At 43.6% G+C, this 16,468-nt stretch overlaps 1 protein-coding gene across 3 annotated transcripts in view; it reads right to left on the reverse strand.

Annotated features, from left to right (window-relative positions):
• Nucleotides 1–16,468, reverse strand: part of ACSBG1 (acyl-CoA synthetase bubblegum family member 1) — a 628,810-nt gene that overhangs the window by 182,972 nt on the left and 429,370 nt on the right. For all 3 annotated transcript variants that reach the window (XM_086959413.1, XM_086959412.1, XM_086959411.1), the window contains exons 5-6: nt 3,478–3,598; nt 398–478 (exon numbers count right to left, since the gene is read on the reverse strand). In XM_086959413.1, the coding sequence (XP_086815539.1) occupies nt 398–478; nt 3,478–3,598 (202 nt within the window). The remainder of the gene's footprint in view (nt 1–397; nt 479–3,477; nt 3,599–16,468) is intronic.

A 16,468-nucleotide genomic window follows, 5' to 3' on the forward strand; every position in this document is an offset into this window, starting at 1 on the left:
GGCAGAGTCGGACTGGCCTTTTACTCCACCGGGTATTTCACCGATGAGCTGGGGTTCAAGGCAGCTCTTGGTGCCTCTGTCCCTTTCCTCAGCTTCCCACGTATCGGGAGGCTTCAAGAGAGGGAGGCAGTGGGAAGGCAGAGAGAAAGTAATGAGAGAGGGGTGAGAAGCAGGTAGATAGAATGGATGGATGGAAAGCGAGAGAGAGATTGCACAAGAATGCGAAGGGAGCCGGCAGGTTTAGCATTTTTGCCAGGGCCTATTTTGGCTCCCTAGTCCGGCCCTGGCTGACAGATCTTAGGTGATCATACAGACCCACTCTAGTCATCTTCCAGAATCCACAAAGTAGCCCCACGCCAAGACTGCATTCACAGCATGGCGGTGCATCTGTACTCACCGTATACAAATTGGGATGTTTCTGCGCCAGTGAACCTCTGTACTGAACAACGGCTTTCAAATGAGGCAATTTGTTCCAAATCTGGAAAGAGAAGATTTTTATGAAAGGAACATGCCATCCCCTATACAACTGCCTGTTAGCCTACATTTACTGTACCTTTGATGGGTTATCATAATATTACTTTTAGGTTATTTCCTTGTCTAATTAAAGTTTCTTCCTTTCACCGGGTTTATGCCCTTGATACCACTGTGATACAAGATAGAATTGTTCATTGACTTTATTTGTAGCTACTAGGGTGTTATCGTTTGTGAATTGCGCCTATTTACTACACAATTCTGTATAAATACAAAAACATATACAAATGTATGGATAGGCAAAGCATTCTAAAACAGCAATGAATCTATTCCTAGTGCTACGTGAAAACTCTACAAGCAGCGTGTTATACAAAATGTAAGGTGATCTAAGGGGTACCAAGTGTCGTCCATTTTTCAATGTTTGCAAATTCTGTGAATTAACCAAATATAGATTTAGGGCATTTTCTTTTTTTTACTTTTACTGTTTGTTTTAGCCAAGTTGCAAATGTTTGCCTATCTGCATTCTGCAGATTAGAGTTCTGAATAAGTCAATGTTGATTGGGGACAACTGTTGATTACCTCACCACATCTGGACTTCAAGCTGATACATTTTAACAGAAAATCAACAAGTTCTACCCAGGACACATTGCCACAGATGCACGAAAAAGATGTCAGTTTTTATCACATGGTATGGAAATGGCCAAATCTAGATTCATCTTAGGAAGAAAAAGTGTGCTTTGTACCAGAGTCACAGAAAGAGAGGTGATCAGTAACACTGGAGGCCCGCTTAGTAGACCTCCTACCACTCACTAGTAAAATCATGTAGCAATACATTGGAAGGTGATGGGGATGGGGGGTCGAGCTTGGCCAAGTGAGCGTCAGAGGTGGTCTGAATTACTGAGCTCAAAAGGATGATAGTGAAACTTAACTTTATCCCAGGCATTGAATGCAATGATTTCCACCTTCACAGAGGGAGCAGCAGATGATGACCAAACCTGACGCTCACATACTGAACAGCAGTGGGATATATGGAGACCGGGACCACGGACCTTTGTTTGGCGCGGCCACAGTGCATCCTCTCAAGGCAGTACTGTAAGTTTGCTGAGGGACCTCCATGTTTTATGAGGTTGCTCAACAAACTTTTTTGTTTTTCAAAACTAACTTCCATAAGTAAGTGGTTTTTAAAAATAAAAATGAGCAGGAAACGCTGGTAGTGGGATGTGGGAGTTATCTTTTTTTCTGTATGGGGCCGTCAGCTGAAGTGGGAAAGAAATGCATGAGAACATGCTCCCAAAGATGGGGGATGGTCTTAGGCGTTTACACTGATGTCGTGTGTCGTTCTGGCTGTCGGCACACGGATTCTACAGGTGGAGCCAGCGTGTTTTCCCCTGGTTGAACATGACGGTTCCCCCGACTTGCAATATAAATGATAGCCATTTTGATGGTCGAAGTACCCTGTCCACCGAACCCTAAATAACACCTTAAGGAATTTACTATCCCTTGGGCTAACTAAACACTACTAGATAATACTAGAATATAGGTAAGACCTGTGCTTTGCACTTGATTGGCCAAGTTATCACTAGCTCTACATATTACAACACAAGTAAGCACCATGTTCCTGAGCACAGCCAGGTATTTCTGGGTGTTGTGCCTTCCACACGCCAGAACCAGAGGCGTGCTCACTAGAACCTATGCGGTGGCTACACCCCAGGTTCAAAGTCCTTCAAAAATGGCTGACACTGCACAATGGCATGAACCAACATCACACAAATGGTGGATACTTCAAACATTGGACATGTTGCCCCAACAATACACCATATTGGGCAGAACTAACAGGCCTCTGAAAAATGGGACGCAGACTTGGGCAGTAAGATGACAGCTGCGAGAGCACGATTTAAAATAATTCAGTTCAATGTATTACGCTGTGTTTACCTAACACTGCAAATACCACGACATTTGGCCCAGAGGCGTAGGAGCCAGCGCGGACCTGGTGCACCTGTTTGGACTTGCCCGGAAATATTCAAACACTGGAGAGGTGTCATGGGTCTGACCTCGGAAGGTACGGGCTAAAAAACAAACCTGACGCTGCCCGAGGCCCACGCAAGAATGAGGAGATCGTTCACCTGGGCAGAACCAGGAAAAAAACACGACCATACCCCACAACAAAGACGAATTCTGTCGCAGGAGACAGTCACAAGTCAACCTGGGAGGAAATACTGATTGCATTTGCCCGGAGGAGACAACACGTCGCCTATGGTCCAGAGCGAAGACCACAACAAAAGAAGATACACTTTGAGGCCTGAAAAAGGCAGTACAACGTGGGCTAGAAAACAACCCTTACCTCATAAAGACAATATAAACTGGTATGACGAAGTTGCAAGCATGATTTACAATAATTATTGGACTGTTGCATTCCACAGCACCACAGAAATGATTATCTTCTGAATATGCGTACTTCGTTGTATAACAAAACTTATTCAACATTTAGAAAACATATATGTGTACCTATTTCACAATGAAGACAGTTTCCCCATTGTTTTAGCTTTGGTTTTCAACAACAGGAAGAACGATATTTATATTATCAGTTTGGGAAAACGCAAGTTTGTAATTCTTCTTTTTATAGCACTCTTAGATATGTGGCCTGATTTTGACAATTGGTGAAAAGTGAACAGAAATGACAGTGCCTCTTTCAGCTTTACTGATTATCTAACTCTTCAATCTTGGTTACTGTACATCTACAATACAATCTTGCAGGGCTCGGGCTTTCAGAAGAGGTAATGTAGCAGCTCGTGGGTACCACCTAGTGGCAAAACAAAATTATTGTGCAAGGCAGAACAATGTTCATTATTAAGTGTAAGTCGAGCACTCAAGGCGAAGGAAAGTTGTATTTTGCCTGAGTCACTATAAAAGCTGCCACTGTTCCTGCAGCCTTGCAGTCTGATTCTGTGTATGTTGACAGGCGTACGCTGTATACATACACATACATGCACACATGCAACAGTTTACCTGCATTACTTTGTCCAGCTGCTTCTGATTTTCAACCATGATTATGTTGGCTCTTGAGTCACTGGCGACGTAGTGACAGGCTTCTGGGCAATTGGTTGAATAGATTCCAGTGGCGATACCTCTGTTTAAAATTGAAAGGTGATTGTTTGAAGGATTTAGAATGAGGTGCGACAATCGACGAACAGCATGAGCTCTTAAGGCCCACGTCACAAAGCATTTTACGTTCAATTCATGTCATAAGAATGTACAGAGCTGATTACAATCAGGGACATAGCTTCAGGTGGGGGCGGATGGGGTGTGTGTTGGGGTGGTACACCCCTATAAAATGTACTCTGTAGTAAATAGTTGGGTACAGGGGTTTCAGTTTGGTATGATGAAGCGTCTGTTGGATTTCACCTGTGATTTTTACATACACAAATTGACAAAAGCACACACACTCTCTAAGGCCTTAAAAAATGTTGATTAGCTTGAAAAACTTTGTGTTTTTAGGGCCTCTAACAACATGCCATCCTCTCTCCAATACAATACAATCCAAGCAAGCTTTATTCGACAAATTAAGTCATAAAAGTGCGTACAGAATACAGATAAAAAATAGCTTCATAAAACATCTGCGACAGTGTGATACAAAACCTGAATGGAAGGACAAGCAGAATCACCTTGGGAAATAAGATGTCTACAACATTTAATACTCATTAAAATATCATATAATAAACATTTTCAAATTTTCAAATTATAGAGCATATTTAATTAGGAAAGCACTTAATTTAAGTTTGAAAAGCTTTATTGAGTAAATAAAGACAATGTAAAACATCAGTACAACTGCAAAAAGATAAAATACAGTATAAGAAGAAACAAAAGTAAACCTTAGGAAAGCACTTAATTTAATCTGGTATCTACTATATTAGCTCAATTGGGTGCAGTTAATCACTACCTCATTTTTCCTGGGCTCGGCGTAGGGAGTGTGAGCTTATTGCCCATGACTACCCCAAGTATTTTGCCATCGCTATGACAATTATTGTTGATGTGTCAGGTCGAAGGATTCTTTCTGCTTCGCTAGCCCTTCTTGTCCCTAAAAGCTTACAAATTGGTGTCAGCCAGACACGACGTGGGACATTGTATCCACCACAAGCAAACAATAAGTGAGCCAGTGATTCTATGAAATACCGGGCACGTATCATCGCTAGGTTTAGTCCATCTAGCAGTAAATGCTCTTAATGGCAGTGTACCCAGTGTAAACTGGAAATATAATTTCCGGTCAAACGGTTTTGTGATTTGATCCCAATATAATTCCAACCTGGGGATTAGTTTGCTTTCCAGGAATAGGCCGGTTAAAGAGGACTACTCATTAGTTCTAAGTATATTATACTGATCTCTTTCCCAATATTTATCTTTCAGAATCTTATTTGTGGGAAAATTTGAATTTATTGGCCCATTCCACAATGCGATCATGCCGTGTCTCTAACCGCCCATAGCCGTTTTAGTCGGTGAGAAGTGTCTGTCCTTATTATATCTTGAAACCCAGCCACGTAGCCTGCAAGTTCTGGAGTAGTCCAGAGTCTCTACCAGTACAAAAGGGGACGCGGTTTAGCTATATCTGCAATAGGTATCCTCCCAAGGTCATTCAATAACTGAAACATTGGAGTGCTTTGTGGTAACCTGGTAATTTTCCTCAAAAACATATTTTCGGATAATGTAAGCATGGATAGGTTCTCATACCCCCAGAGCTCTGATCCGTGAAGGGCTGAACTGATAACTTTTATGTTGTAAATCTCAAGTGCTGGGCTGATTGGCTTTGTGTAAGAGGTATTATGTTCCTTATGTAACAATCCAGATAATTGCCTGTGTTTAAGGGATGCCAAATCAATCTGAGGGTTCCATTTCAGGTCATCCTGGATGTTAACCCCTAGGTATGTAAACTCTTTACCTTGCTCAAGCAGCTGATCTTTCATTTAAATACCCCCCTTATAGGACCTATGCGGGTTAAAAGCCAATCATTTTGTTTTCGACACATTGGCCTTCAAGCCTCGCTTCAAGCAGAACTTCTCAAAGATTGATAGGGTTCTCTGGAGTCCACTTGAGGTCTTGGAGATAATCAATGTGTCGTCCTCGAACATTAATATGGGGATTTTTTCACCTGCTAGTGTTGGGGCATCCGTAGGGATGAAACTCATACAATTCACTTTTCCATTGATGTATAAAGAGAATAGCGTTGGTGCCATCACACATCCATGGCACACACCTCTTTCTACGGGGAAAGATTCAGTGACTTCGCCCTGCATACCCCATCGGATTTTAGCATCATTGTCCTTGTGCAATCTAATGGTGAGTGTCAATAATTCTGGTCGTATCCCCATTTCTTGTAATGTACCCCATAGTTTGGCACAAGGTCAAATGCTGACTTAAGGTCAACGAAAGCAGCGTACAAACTACCCGTGCCCAAAGACACTGTCTTCCAGAGCAAGATGAACCTAAACACCTAATCAATGGTGCTGGTAAAAGCCCAAAATCCTGCTTGGAGTGGAGATAAGACCTTAAGCTCGTCAATCCATTCTTGTACTTTATTAAGCACTAGTCTCCCCATTACCTTTTGCAGACAGTCTATTAAGCTGATAGGCCTATAATTCCTTGGGCATGATTTGTCCCCTTTCTTAAAAACCGGTATAATTTCAGCTCCTTTCCTGGAGTCTGGGACTGGAGCTCCCTGGGCAATGGCGTTAGTCAGCAATAGAATGTATCAGCACCATCTTTCCCTATCGTAGAGAAATACATCCCCAGGAATACCATCTGGGCCAGGTGCCTTCCTGGCCACTATAGATTTAGGAGCCGCTTCTACCTCAGCCCTACTAAAGGCCTTGACCTGATAGAACAATCTAGTGATATCACCCTCTACTACAGTTACATTAGAGGCATATTGGGTTTAAAGTGATTCATCCAATCCATCTGTGATACATGATTTTGGGGCTGCTAGGCCTGCCCTCCTCTGTCCCATTTGTATACATTCCAAATACTCATGGCGCATGCCTCCCTAATTTCCTGCCATCTTTTATCATCCCATATTTTCTTTGCCTTTATCTGGGGACCCCTATAAATAGACCTGGCTCCTCGAACTACTAGTGGGTCACCTGCTTTGATGACTACCCCTAGAGCCATACATGCCTCTCGACACTCTTTGTTGAACCAGTGACCAGCTTTCCAATTTGAGACCTTTTTGTAGCTGCCATGCTTGAAAAAATGAATACGCAAGTGAGCAAAAAAATTGTTTTGGATGCAAATTGATTGCTTCAGGGCCGAGGAATTTGCTACACTGTCCTCAAGTTCGCTTATAGCGCTATTCATACCCTTATTAATGCTATCTAGCAATTTGGGCATCTCTAATATTTTTGCCCATTTAAGGTGTCTCATATTATTAGATGGAATAACATTACTTGGGGAATATTTGTTTCCTAATTGGGTAGGTACCTTGTACTTACTTCCAAAGTCACACACAAAGGGTTATGGTCACTTTCTAACCTATCTCTAACCAACATATCTCTAAGGGCATGCCATAGTGTCAGACTGATCAGTACATAATATATCCTGCTAGATCTATACCCATTATTAAAAGTGGTAGAGCCAGATCTATCTGAAGGTGAACAACCATTTACAGCCCGCAAACCCTTCTCCATGCAAATGGAATTAATTTGGATAGTCACATCAGTCCACTTTACTATGGGGTCAAGCTCCAACTTTGGGATGCCCCACTTAGTATCTTCCTCTTCTTTAAGGTGACCTTCCTCATTTGTAAGGGGCTTAAACGCTGAGTTAAAGTCACACGCAACTATGATGTTCGAAACTGCCAGGTATGAGTTAAGGAGATCGTTGAGAGCCGCCAAAACCCACAACTCCTTTCCTCTAGTACCTCTTACATAGACATTGTAGATGTCTATGTTCCAGTGTGAACTCATGGCCAATTTAACTGCCTGGATAACGTTACTCTGGGTTGGAAGCACCTGTATATTTAACCCTAGATCTTGCCGCACCCAAATTCTCAAGCCCCTGATGGCCTCCCTTTAGCACCCTTAGTAGCCGGAATATAATAGTTCAAGTAACCTACACATAAAAGAGACACCTCTGCCCAAGTTTCTTGAAAAAGACAGATGTCATATCCCTCTATGAAAGTGTGCCACTCGGGAGAACCCATCTTCGAACTCAATCCTGCGATGTTTCAGGGCAGCAAGGAATCCTTGATCGGGATTGTACATGATGACAGAGGCCCACTAAGTGTAACAGGAGGTAGACTGCCCACCTTCAGCACGCCATCTATCTGGGTAAAATAATCCGGAGTAGTCTTTAGGGATTGAGCCTTCCCTACAGTAGAATGCCTAGGGCTCACAAAGCTGTTCCCTAATGATGGAAATAGCTATTATGCGTTCTTGTTGCTTTGGGGGTGATTCTTTCCACAGTCAATCATTATTTTCAAGAGTAGAACTTCCCTGCATACTGGTTAACCTGTGTCTAGGGGGGGGGATGCCTAAACTGAATTGATGAATGGCCTGGTGAAGCGGTACGAAACTCCAGTGCAAAAAGGTTTTCTACTAGATCTGCTCTTTTCATGATGAGCTCAATACAATCTTGATGGTGATCTGGTGAAGTTAACCTACAAGCTTTTACTATGTCTTCCCTTATCACTGAACGGCATCCCCTAATATGCCGTATCGAGTGAATAGCTTTATTTGTTAGGGAGTCCCCGTTCTCTAAACCTCTGCTTGCATCACACTTGGGTGCATTTACCATTAAGATTCTATGGGTTCTGGGTAAATTAGATGAGTATTGCTCTCGATGCCCAGGCAGGAAACGTATCTGTAGTTGGTTGACGTGAGAAAAAGCAATTATACTAGTCGATGACTGGTCCCTCATTATTGCTGCCTTATAGGGGTTGGTAGGGTTACTTACTACATAGTGTGGTAAGTGCTTGGTCATCTGTGGTAGTATCTTTTTTGTATTTGGCGTTGCCTTTTTAAGAGGAAGTGATAACCTACTGGATGTAGCGTTAATGACTGCGGTGGAAGTAGCCGATACAGCCAGTGGAGTAACAGAAGTAGCACCTTGTGGGCGAGCTAGGTCGCTACTTTCCTTTACATTTGCACTCCCTCTTTGAGTTGAATCTGGGGTTAATAACTTAACCATTGAGGTTAGGTCCTCTATCATACCACTCATGGAACCCACTTCTTGCCTTAACATAGTGACTAATTCAATCATGTTCTGCCATTCCATATAAGTTCCTGGCACTACGTCTTGGCTTTGTATAGCTGGTGTCGGTGATATCTGAGTCGTCAAGGGCCTTTCATCCCTACCTTCTACATTATTCGCTTGTTCTAGCAAGGGCAGAAATCTATTAGTACAGATGATTGTAGGAACAATATGTTTGGTGGAAGACATAGGCTTGGTCGGGCTGGTGTTTGAATGGAGTGCTCCCGTAATGTCTCGTTCCCCATCATCATTGTTAGTGGCCGGTCTTTTGTTATTTATTTTGGGAAACATTGCAGGGATAGCGAGGTTAGGGGTTTGGGTCGCCTAGAGAAGTTTTATTACTGATAGGTAGTGTCATGGGCGAAGACTCTAAAATACCAGCGCACACACTGATTAGGGTATCAATACGATCCATTACACAGTTGCTACCTGCCATTTTTTGAAGCTTCCTTGCCTTTTTTCCCTATTACCCCAATTTGCTCCAGTCCCTCCAACCTCACCCCCTTCCCCGATTCCTTCCGGTATCTTTCTTTTTCCCATAGTCCTAGGTTATACAGCCAGGCCCCTTTTGAGTACTGGTCCTACCAGCACGAATGCTAGGACCTCGCTTAGCCTCAGGGTGTAACTTAACTTACGGGCACCAAACTGAATGTAACAATAAAAGCGGAGATGATGAAACGCTTAGGTTCAAATGGATCCAACAAGTCCAAAGAGGCAGTCCACCAATATTTAACAATCACAGTAAGGGTCACGCAATGAGACAGTACCTTTAAGTTCATACCATTAGTCTCTGGACGGTCCCAGTGTCGGTTCCACTACCAGGCCATGGATGAAAGAGGGGTGGCCCTGCCCTGCCTCTTCCTGTCGATGACGGGCCAGCCTTTGGCCCACGCGCGTCCCCCGCGGCCGGGGGAAAGACAGCGCTTTATGCGCACTGGTGGATTAGCTCCTCCCCCTCACTGGCGGCACCTGTGATAGCAGCAATGGCACGCTGGGACTAGTAGTCTACTGCCAGATTGATGGATCCCTTGAGGTGCTGGCGGTACTGACGTGTGTGTGCCCTGGGACTCCAGTCCCACCAGGGCTCAGGAATGAAGAAAGATGACAGGTGGCAGGTCGGCAAAAATGCAGAGCAGGCTCCCCTCCTCTCTCTTTCCACTGCCCCTTAAGTTCCCCTCATGTCCTGCTTCTCATATAATGTGGTTTAACAAGATGTCCCAGCATGGCTTTTGGGAAATTTTAAGCTCACAAACCCTTCCCAACCTTATCGACAAAGCTACTCCCCTGATTACAATAAAAAAAGCATTTTAAAAAGTTTGAGACCGATTGGCCTTTTAAGGTAGTAGGCTTATAACTTAAGTTAGAAAATGTAGTAATTTCTGCTGAAAAGTCTCTGATAGGTTAAGAGGAAAAAAGTATTGTGCTACAAACATTTTTTAATCCAATGGCACCTTCCACACAGAGGGAACCAAAGGGACAGAGCCAGTATAAGAATGTTTTCCATTAGTGGGGACAAGGAGGTACTTTATTGGAATAGAAAGATTCATTACATAGTTGGGAGCCACGTCAGGTGAAACTACCTCCAGCCAGTGTACAAAACACCTAGAATAGAATTTTCCAGGATAAACTAAGACATAAGTTAGATCTCGGCTTAGTGCATGTATTTTTAAAGGTCAAGCTATGACACTCCACCAGTTACTGCTCAGTTACCACTATATCTTGCGGCTATTCCCACCTGGAAATCAGAGCAGTACTGGACTTGAACGAGGCAAGAAGAATTCTTGTGGTCTGCTTGAGGTAAGAAATGAGGAACTTCTTGGATCCTGCTGTCTCTTGAACCCAAGCTCTGGAGCGGGCCTCAATGTTTAGACAAGGTGACTACTTGAAGTCAACTGAGACATAAAAGGACAAGAGCGACATTTTTGCAGAATAACCAACAAACAACTTGGACATGGACTTCCTGAAGATATTTGTTTAGCCTGCTGTCCACCATCACCTGAGTGCTGGCATCCTGGAAGCTGTCTCTAGGAGGTTGGAGCTGTATTTATAGTGAAAAGGAGGGAGATACTCAGCATCCAGAAAAGTTAGGACTGGGCTGTACTGTGTGATCCTGATGTAGAAATATATAGGAATATGTATTCCTCTAGATTCCAAGGCCCTGAGCCTATTAAAAGGTGTCATGGTAAGGTTTTCTTTTATTGATTGGTATGACAGAATTCTGTGTGAGTGCTAGAGGAAGGTGTGAAGGGCAGGGGAAGCATATTTACACAAGTAACCTGAAAGAAGCCTTTGTAAAGTTACTCCCTGGTATAAGTTGTATTTAGAAAGTTATATGTGTTCTTCCTCAAGCTTATCCCACGAGAAGCTCCCCATTATTGACACTATAAATGGATTTCAGTGAAAGAGCCTCCCTTCTGTGGTAGACCTGAATGAGAGATGGACACTGTGGTAAATAGTGCTTCAGGTGAACTGCTGGGTTCCACTCCTTGAGTAACATTGAGGTAACTGAGTTATTCTCTTGTGTGCCTGAATTTATTAGAGATCAGACAGGTGAGACTGAAAGATGGTGATGAAGGGGGTGTAGAAGCAAGAGTAAGGAGCATGGAAAAATGCCATGTGCCCACTACGGCCAGTCCGGCTCTGGGTGTAGGTAGGTGCCTAACACCAGCATAAGGCCACAAACACAGTACTGAGTTTTAAAACGGGTCTCTATTAATTAGTTCCTTACTCAACCCTTGGTAGCTGTAATAGAGCAATAAGGTTTAACCTGGGAGATAGGCATGTAAAGCATTTAAAAACACCATTCCAGTCAAAAAGAAATACACCGCACACAACGAAATTCCCTCACCAATTTATAAAAATGGGTAATATATTTATGTTTAAGATGACACTAAAACCATCAAACTCCCATGTAGGAAACAGGAGATATGAATTTTTACATAATCAACACTTAGAAAAAAATAGCGCCCCTTGTGGACATTTGGTCGCGCTTGACCGGGACAGGGACAGACTCAAAGTTTGAGGCCCCCTTTATGGAGCCCTGCTCCGATGCCCCATGCGGGAGGTCTCTGTCAAGATTTTACCTTTGCTCTGGAAACCTTTCTGGAGCTTTTTCTGCAGGGAGCTCTTGATGCTCTCCACCAGTCCAGATTGGGTGACGGTTTGCCGTCTTGACTTTCCACAAGCTCCCAGTCAAACCTCGGAAGTTGGACCTCCGGAGCTCTTCAGCCTTTGTTTTGCCCCCTGTCTTGCCACTAGCCTGAGAGGTGACACAGGGGCTACGGAACTCCTTTACCTTCTCAGACATTCATCCCTTCCTCTTGCTTCAAGACAACCCAACTCAAGGGTGCGAAAGTCTCTCTGTACCTAACAAAACTCCTATCTGGATTGTCCACCTGCTTCTGTCAGTTCTGCCAAATCTGACAGCTCTGGCAGGGATGGCTCTGGGGTTCAACCACATTTCACAACTAAGCATTGCCTCACGTGAGAGTAGGACTTCGCTTCATTTCCCTGTAGAATCAGGAGTCTAGCCCTCCAAGATACTGGAACACGTTTCCACAGGATCTGTGCGGATCCTCCACATCTCAAGGGCCCTCTCAAATGCTATGAGCCAATTGTCAATGGCACCCCCTCTGTGTACCTGGGCACTATTTCCTTGGGGGGCTTGGGGTTAAACCCACCACCCTGGAACACCTCAACCTCATTATCATCATTACTGCCACAATTTCTTCTGTCTCCCTCTTCCCTCTCCCACTTCTTCTCGGCTGGGGCTAACTCCCTTTGTCTCAGGGCTATCTCCCTATCTTTAAGGGACTACAGAGAGCCCTGCACAGGGGAGCTGGACCTCCCCCCATCCACAGGAAGAATTAACCTGGTGCAAGAGGAAATAGAACAAAGATCATCACCCACCCCTCCTGGAGGTGGCTAGAGGGGTGACCCTTCCCATCAGTTTCTGGAGCTGCTTTTCCCAGGCCTTATGGGATCTACCCAGCGCTACCTTCCTAAACTTGTTAGTAGCAGGTATCCCCATGGCCTTACACACAACCCCAGGCTCAGCCACTCTGAGTTTAGTCAGTTTAGTTAGATCCAGCTCAATGGTATGCCTAGTTTAGGGTCACATCAACTATCAACCAGGCTTACAATACATTTAGAAAACTCAGGCTGGCCCAAATCTTAAAAATTCAAAAGTTCATAGTTTTGCTGTAAGGCAATTTAGAGGATTTCTACAGATCTCACTCACTTAATTTAAACACGTCTTCATCCACACCGCCAGACACAAAATGTTGGGAGGTGGGATATTGGAAGAGGTAGGTAGGTACCTAAGACCAGCAATAAGGCCACCAGCACACAGTACTGGTTCCTAAATAGCGTCTCTATAAGTTAGTCCCTTGCTCAACACTTGGTAGCTGACACGGAGCAATAAGGCTTAACTTAGGAGACAGTTAAAAAAAAAAGTTGGTTCTGTTGGGTACGAACAACACTTATTTTCAACGTTATTATTTGACTTTTGCGTGGTCTTGTAAACCAAAATACAATACCACCTGAATAACTGGTACCCCCTCTGAAAGAAAAAGGCAGCTTCTTACAATAAATGAAAGAATAGCCTACAAGTGACTCTATACTCTCTTTATATTAAATGAATCACACTCTTACAAAATAATTTTGTCTGTACAAAGACTGAACCAACTTTTCTTTTGAACTATCAATCACCCAGGTTCTGAGGGACACAGGGTCAACCCCGTTTTTGTTTATAAATTAACTTAGGAGACAGGCATGTAAAGCATTTAAAACACCATTACAGTAAATAAGACACCAGACACAATAAAACATCCCACACATTTAGAGAAATAGGAAATATTTGTTTCTTTAGAATGACACCAAAACCATAAAAAACAATGTAGGGAACCAGAGATATGAATGTTTAAAGAAAAAACACTTTCTAGTGCATAGAAACTAACAGCGCGCCTTCTGGATTTCTGGTCATGCTTGGCCAGGACAAAGTCAAAGTTTGAGACAGAGCGCGATGGAGCCCGGCTCGGATACTCCAAGAGGGTGGCCTCAGTCAATCAATCAATCAATCAATCATGACATTTGTATAGCGTCAAGATTTTACCTTTGCACTTAGAAACTTTTCTGGAACTTTTTCTACGGGTGCCCTTTTTGCTCTCCACCAGTCCGGATTCGGTGAAGGTTTGTCAGCTTGACTTTTCACGAGCTCCCAGTCAAATCTCGAAAGTCGGACCTCCGGAACTCGTCAGCGAGACGGACCTGAAATCCATGCCAGGTATTGGTTGTAGGTGGCCAGATTGGTCCCTAGGGACGAGTAGGTCCACTTATGGAGCTTTTTCCCAAAACTTTCCAAAACTTTCTCAACCTTCTAGAGGTCCTTCCTGAAGGTCTCCTGGTGGGTTCCAAGGGTCCAAAACATAAATCCAAGGGTCTGGCTGCTCCCAGATGGTCCTTTTCAGGCCTGGACACCAATTACCACTATGTACTTGTTCAACCCCTTAAACCTCCACTGACCGCACTCCAGGAGGCAGACCCTGTCTGGAGAAGGGTGAGTTATGCTCTGTTAAGCTGTAGCTGCAGGGAGTCCACTCCTTACTCCTTCTTGTAGCAAAGAAAAATCCTCAGAGCTGTACCGTCCAGCAAGCACTGTCTACATCAGGCAGGCCCTTGGGTGCAGGTCAGGATTCCAGCAGGACAATCACTCTTCTTCTTGTAGTTTCAGGCAGCAGATCTAAGAGGCTAGGCACCTCTCACATATTTATTTAGAGTTTTCTGGGGTCAAGCAAGGGAGAACCCCTGTCCCATGAGGTCCAAGGCAACACCCTAAAGAATGACCACTTCCTCCAAAGAGAGGCATATTCATGTCCCAGAAAGCATTATTCCTCCAAAAGTCATAATGTGAAATGTCAGCATAAAAAACTAACTAAACCAACTCTCAATGAGGTTCATTTCCATATCTATCTAACCCTAACATCTGCAGATTCCTTCCTTAAGCCTCTGATTTGGCTCTGTCAGAGGGGATAGGGGTAGGCAGACCTGGAATTCTCTGTCTGCCCTGCTCCTCCTTTGAAGCCTCATGCTTTTATGACCCTCTACGACCTGCTCTTGCATTCTTGTGAAGCACAGCCCTGTAGAGCAGATAGCCTCTCCTCTGGGGAGCCACTTATCAATTCATCAAAACAGCCTGGATAATCCTGTTAACTCTGACCAATTAGGGAAGACTGCAGGAAGGCCAGATTTTGGCTTACAGACAACAAAGTCTTATAACTTCTTTTCTGTAAAAGGTAGGATAAATTAAAAATGGCATACTGTTGGATTAATCAACACCAGTCCAATCAGCCCTTGAATTGTGTTTTTCATATTTTACTAGCAATAGTTGTGCATCCATAACACATTGGGGATGACACACAGCTAATACTGTTCTTTACCAAGGACCCTAGCCTGGATGCCGCTAAATTTCAGGAGGACTTGACCGCCATTGCAGTCTGGATGGAAGCTAACTGCCTCTGGTTGAACTCCACTAAATCAGAGATCCTGCTACTAGGTACAGACTCACTCTTTTGGGGCAGCCACTGGTGGCCCCCGAAGCTGGGTGCACCCCCCTGCCAAAAGCTGTGGTAAAAATCTAGGCATTTGGGTTGATAGCGCCCTTCCTTTCATGGACCGCGTTAACTCAGTGGCAGGGATGTCTTTTGGTTTGCTGCGCGGCCTTAAACCCATACTGGGTTCTTTTTACCCCCACGCCCACCAGCTGGTCGTCAAAGCTACGGTTCTGGCCAGGTCGGACTATTGCAACGGTCTGCTGCTTGGCTCCAATGCTCCAATAAATCTGTGATTAAAAGGCTGCAGCGCACTATGAACGTGGCAGCTAGCACGCTGTTCGGTCTCCGGCCTTCTACGTCACCTTTACTGGCTGCCTGTTGAGCAAACAATCCATTTTAAAGCGCTTTGCTTTATGCATAAAATTCTTGCATGCTCAGATCCAGCAAGTCTGAGCATTCCTTGTCATCCTTACATCCCGACGCGTGCCCTACACTCAGTCGAACTCCATCTGGCACGTGTTCCTCAGTTCCATAGAACAAGAGCAGGAGGGAGTTCATTCAAGGTGCTTGCAATGACTGTGGAATTCTCTACCATTTCCCATCAGAAACATCCCTATCCTTCTATCCTTTAGAAGTGCGGTAAAGACCTGGCTTTTTCAATGATCAGTAGTTTCCTCTCCCACCCTCTCTTCTGGCAATTTGCGCTGGGACAGCAATGAGCTTTACAAATCTCCAACCATAACATTACATTGCCATGTTTTCAATTGGTAGAAAGAAATGTGCAATTCTTTATCACCAGAGTTGATAAAACTTCTTTCATAAAGCCCCAGCTCATATTTACAGGACCCCCATCCCTGGAACGGTGCACAGTCAAAATATTGAGTCCTAATTATCGACCTACATTAATATAGAGTTGAAAATATCGAAGGTGAAGAATATCGAGGTCAAGAATATCGTTGAACAGAATATCGACCATAAGGTAAGTAATATCGATTTTTTTTATATCGATGTAAGTAATATCGAAGTTTGTAATATCGATATCAATTATATCTATGTTACTAATTTCGATGTTACTAATATCGATATTTGTTTGTTCTTATGTATTTTATTATGTATTTTATATGTATGTGTTACATGTTTTTTTTAAAGTATTTCATTTCTTTTAAATTATATGTGTATTATTTTTTGTATATTAAAAATGTTATTTATAA

Source organism: Lissotriton vulgaris, chromosome 2_2 (assembly GCF_964263255.1).
Source record: "Lissotriton vulgaris chromosome 2_2, aLisVul1.2, whole genome shotgun sequence".
NCBI classification, from domain to species: Eukaryota; Metazoa; Chordata; class Amphibia; order Caudata; family Salamandridae; genus Lissotriton; species Lissotriton vulgaris.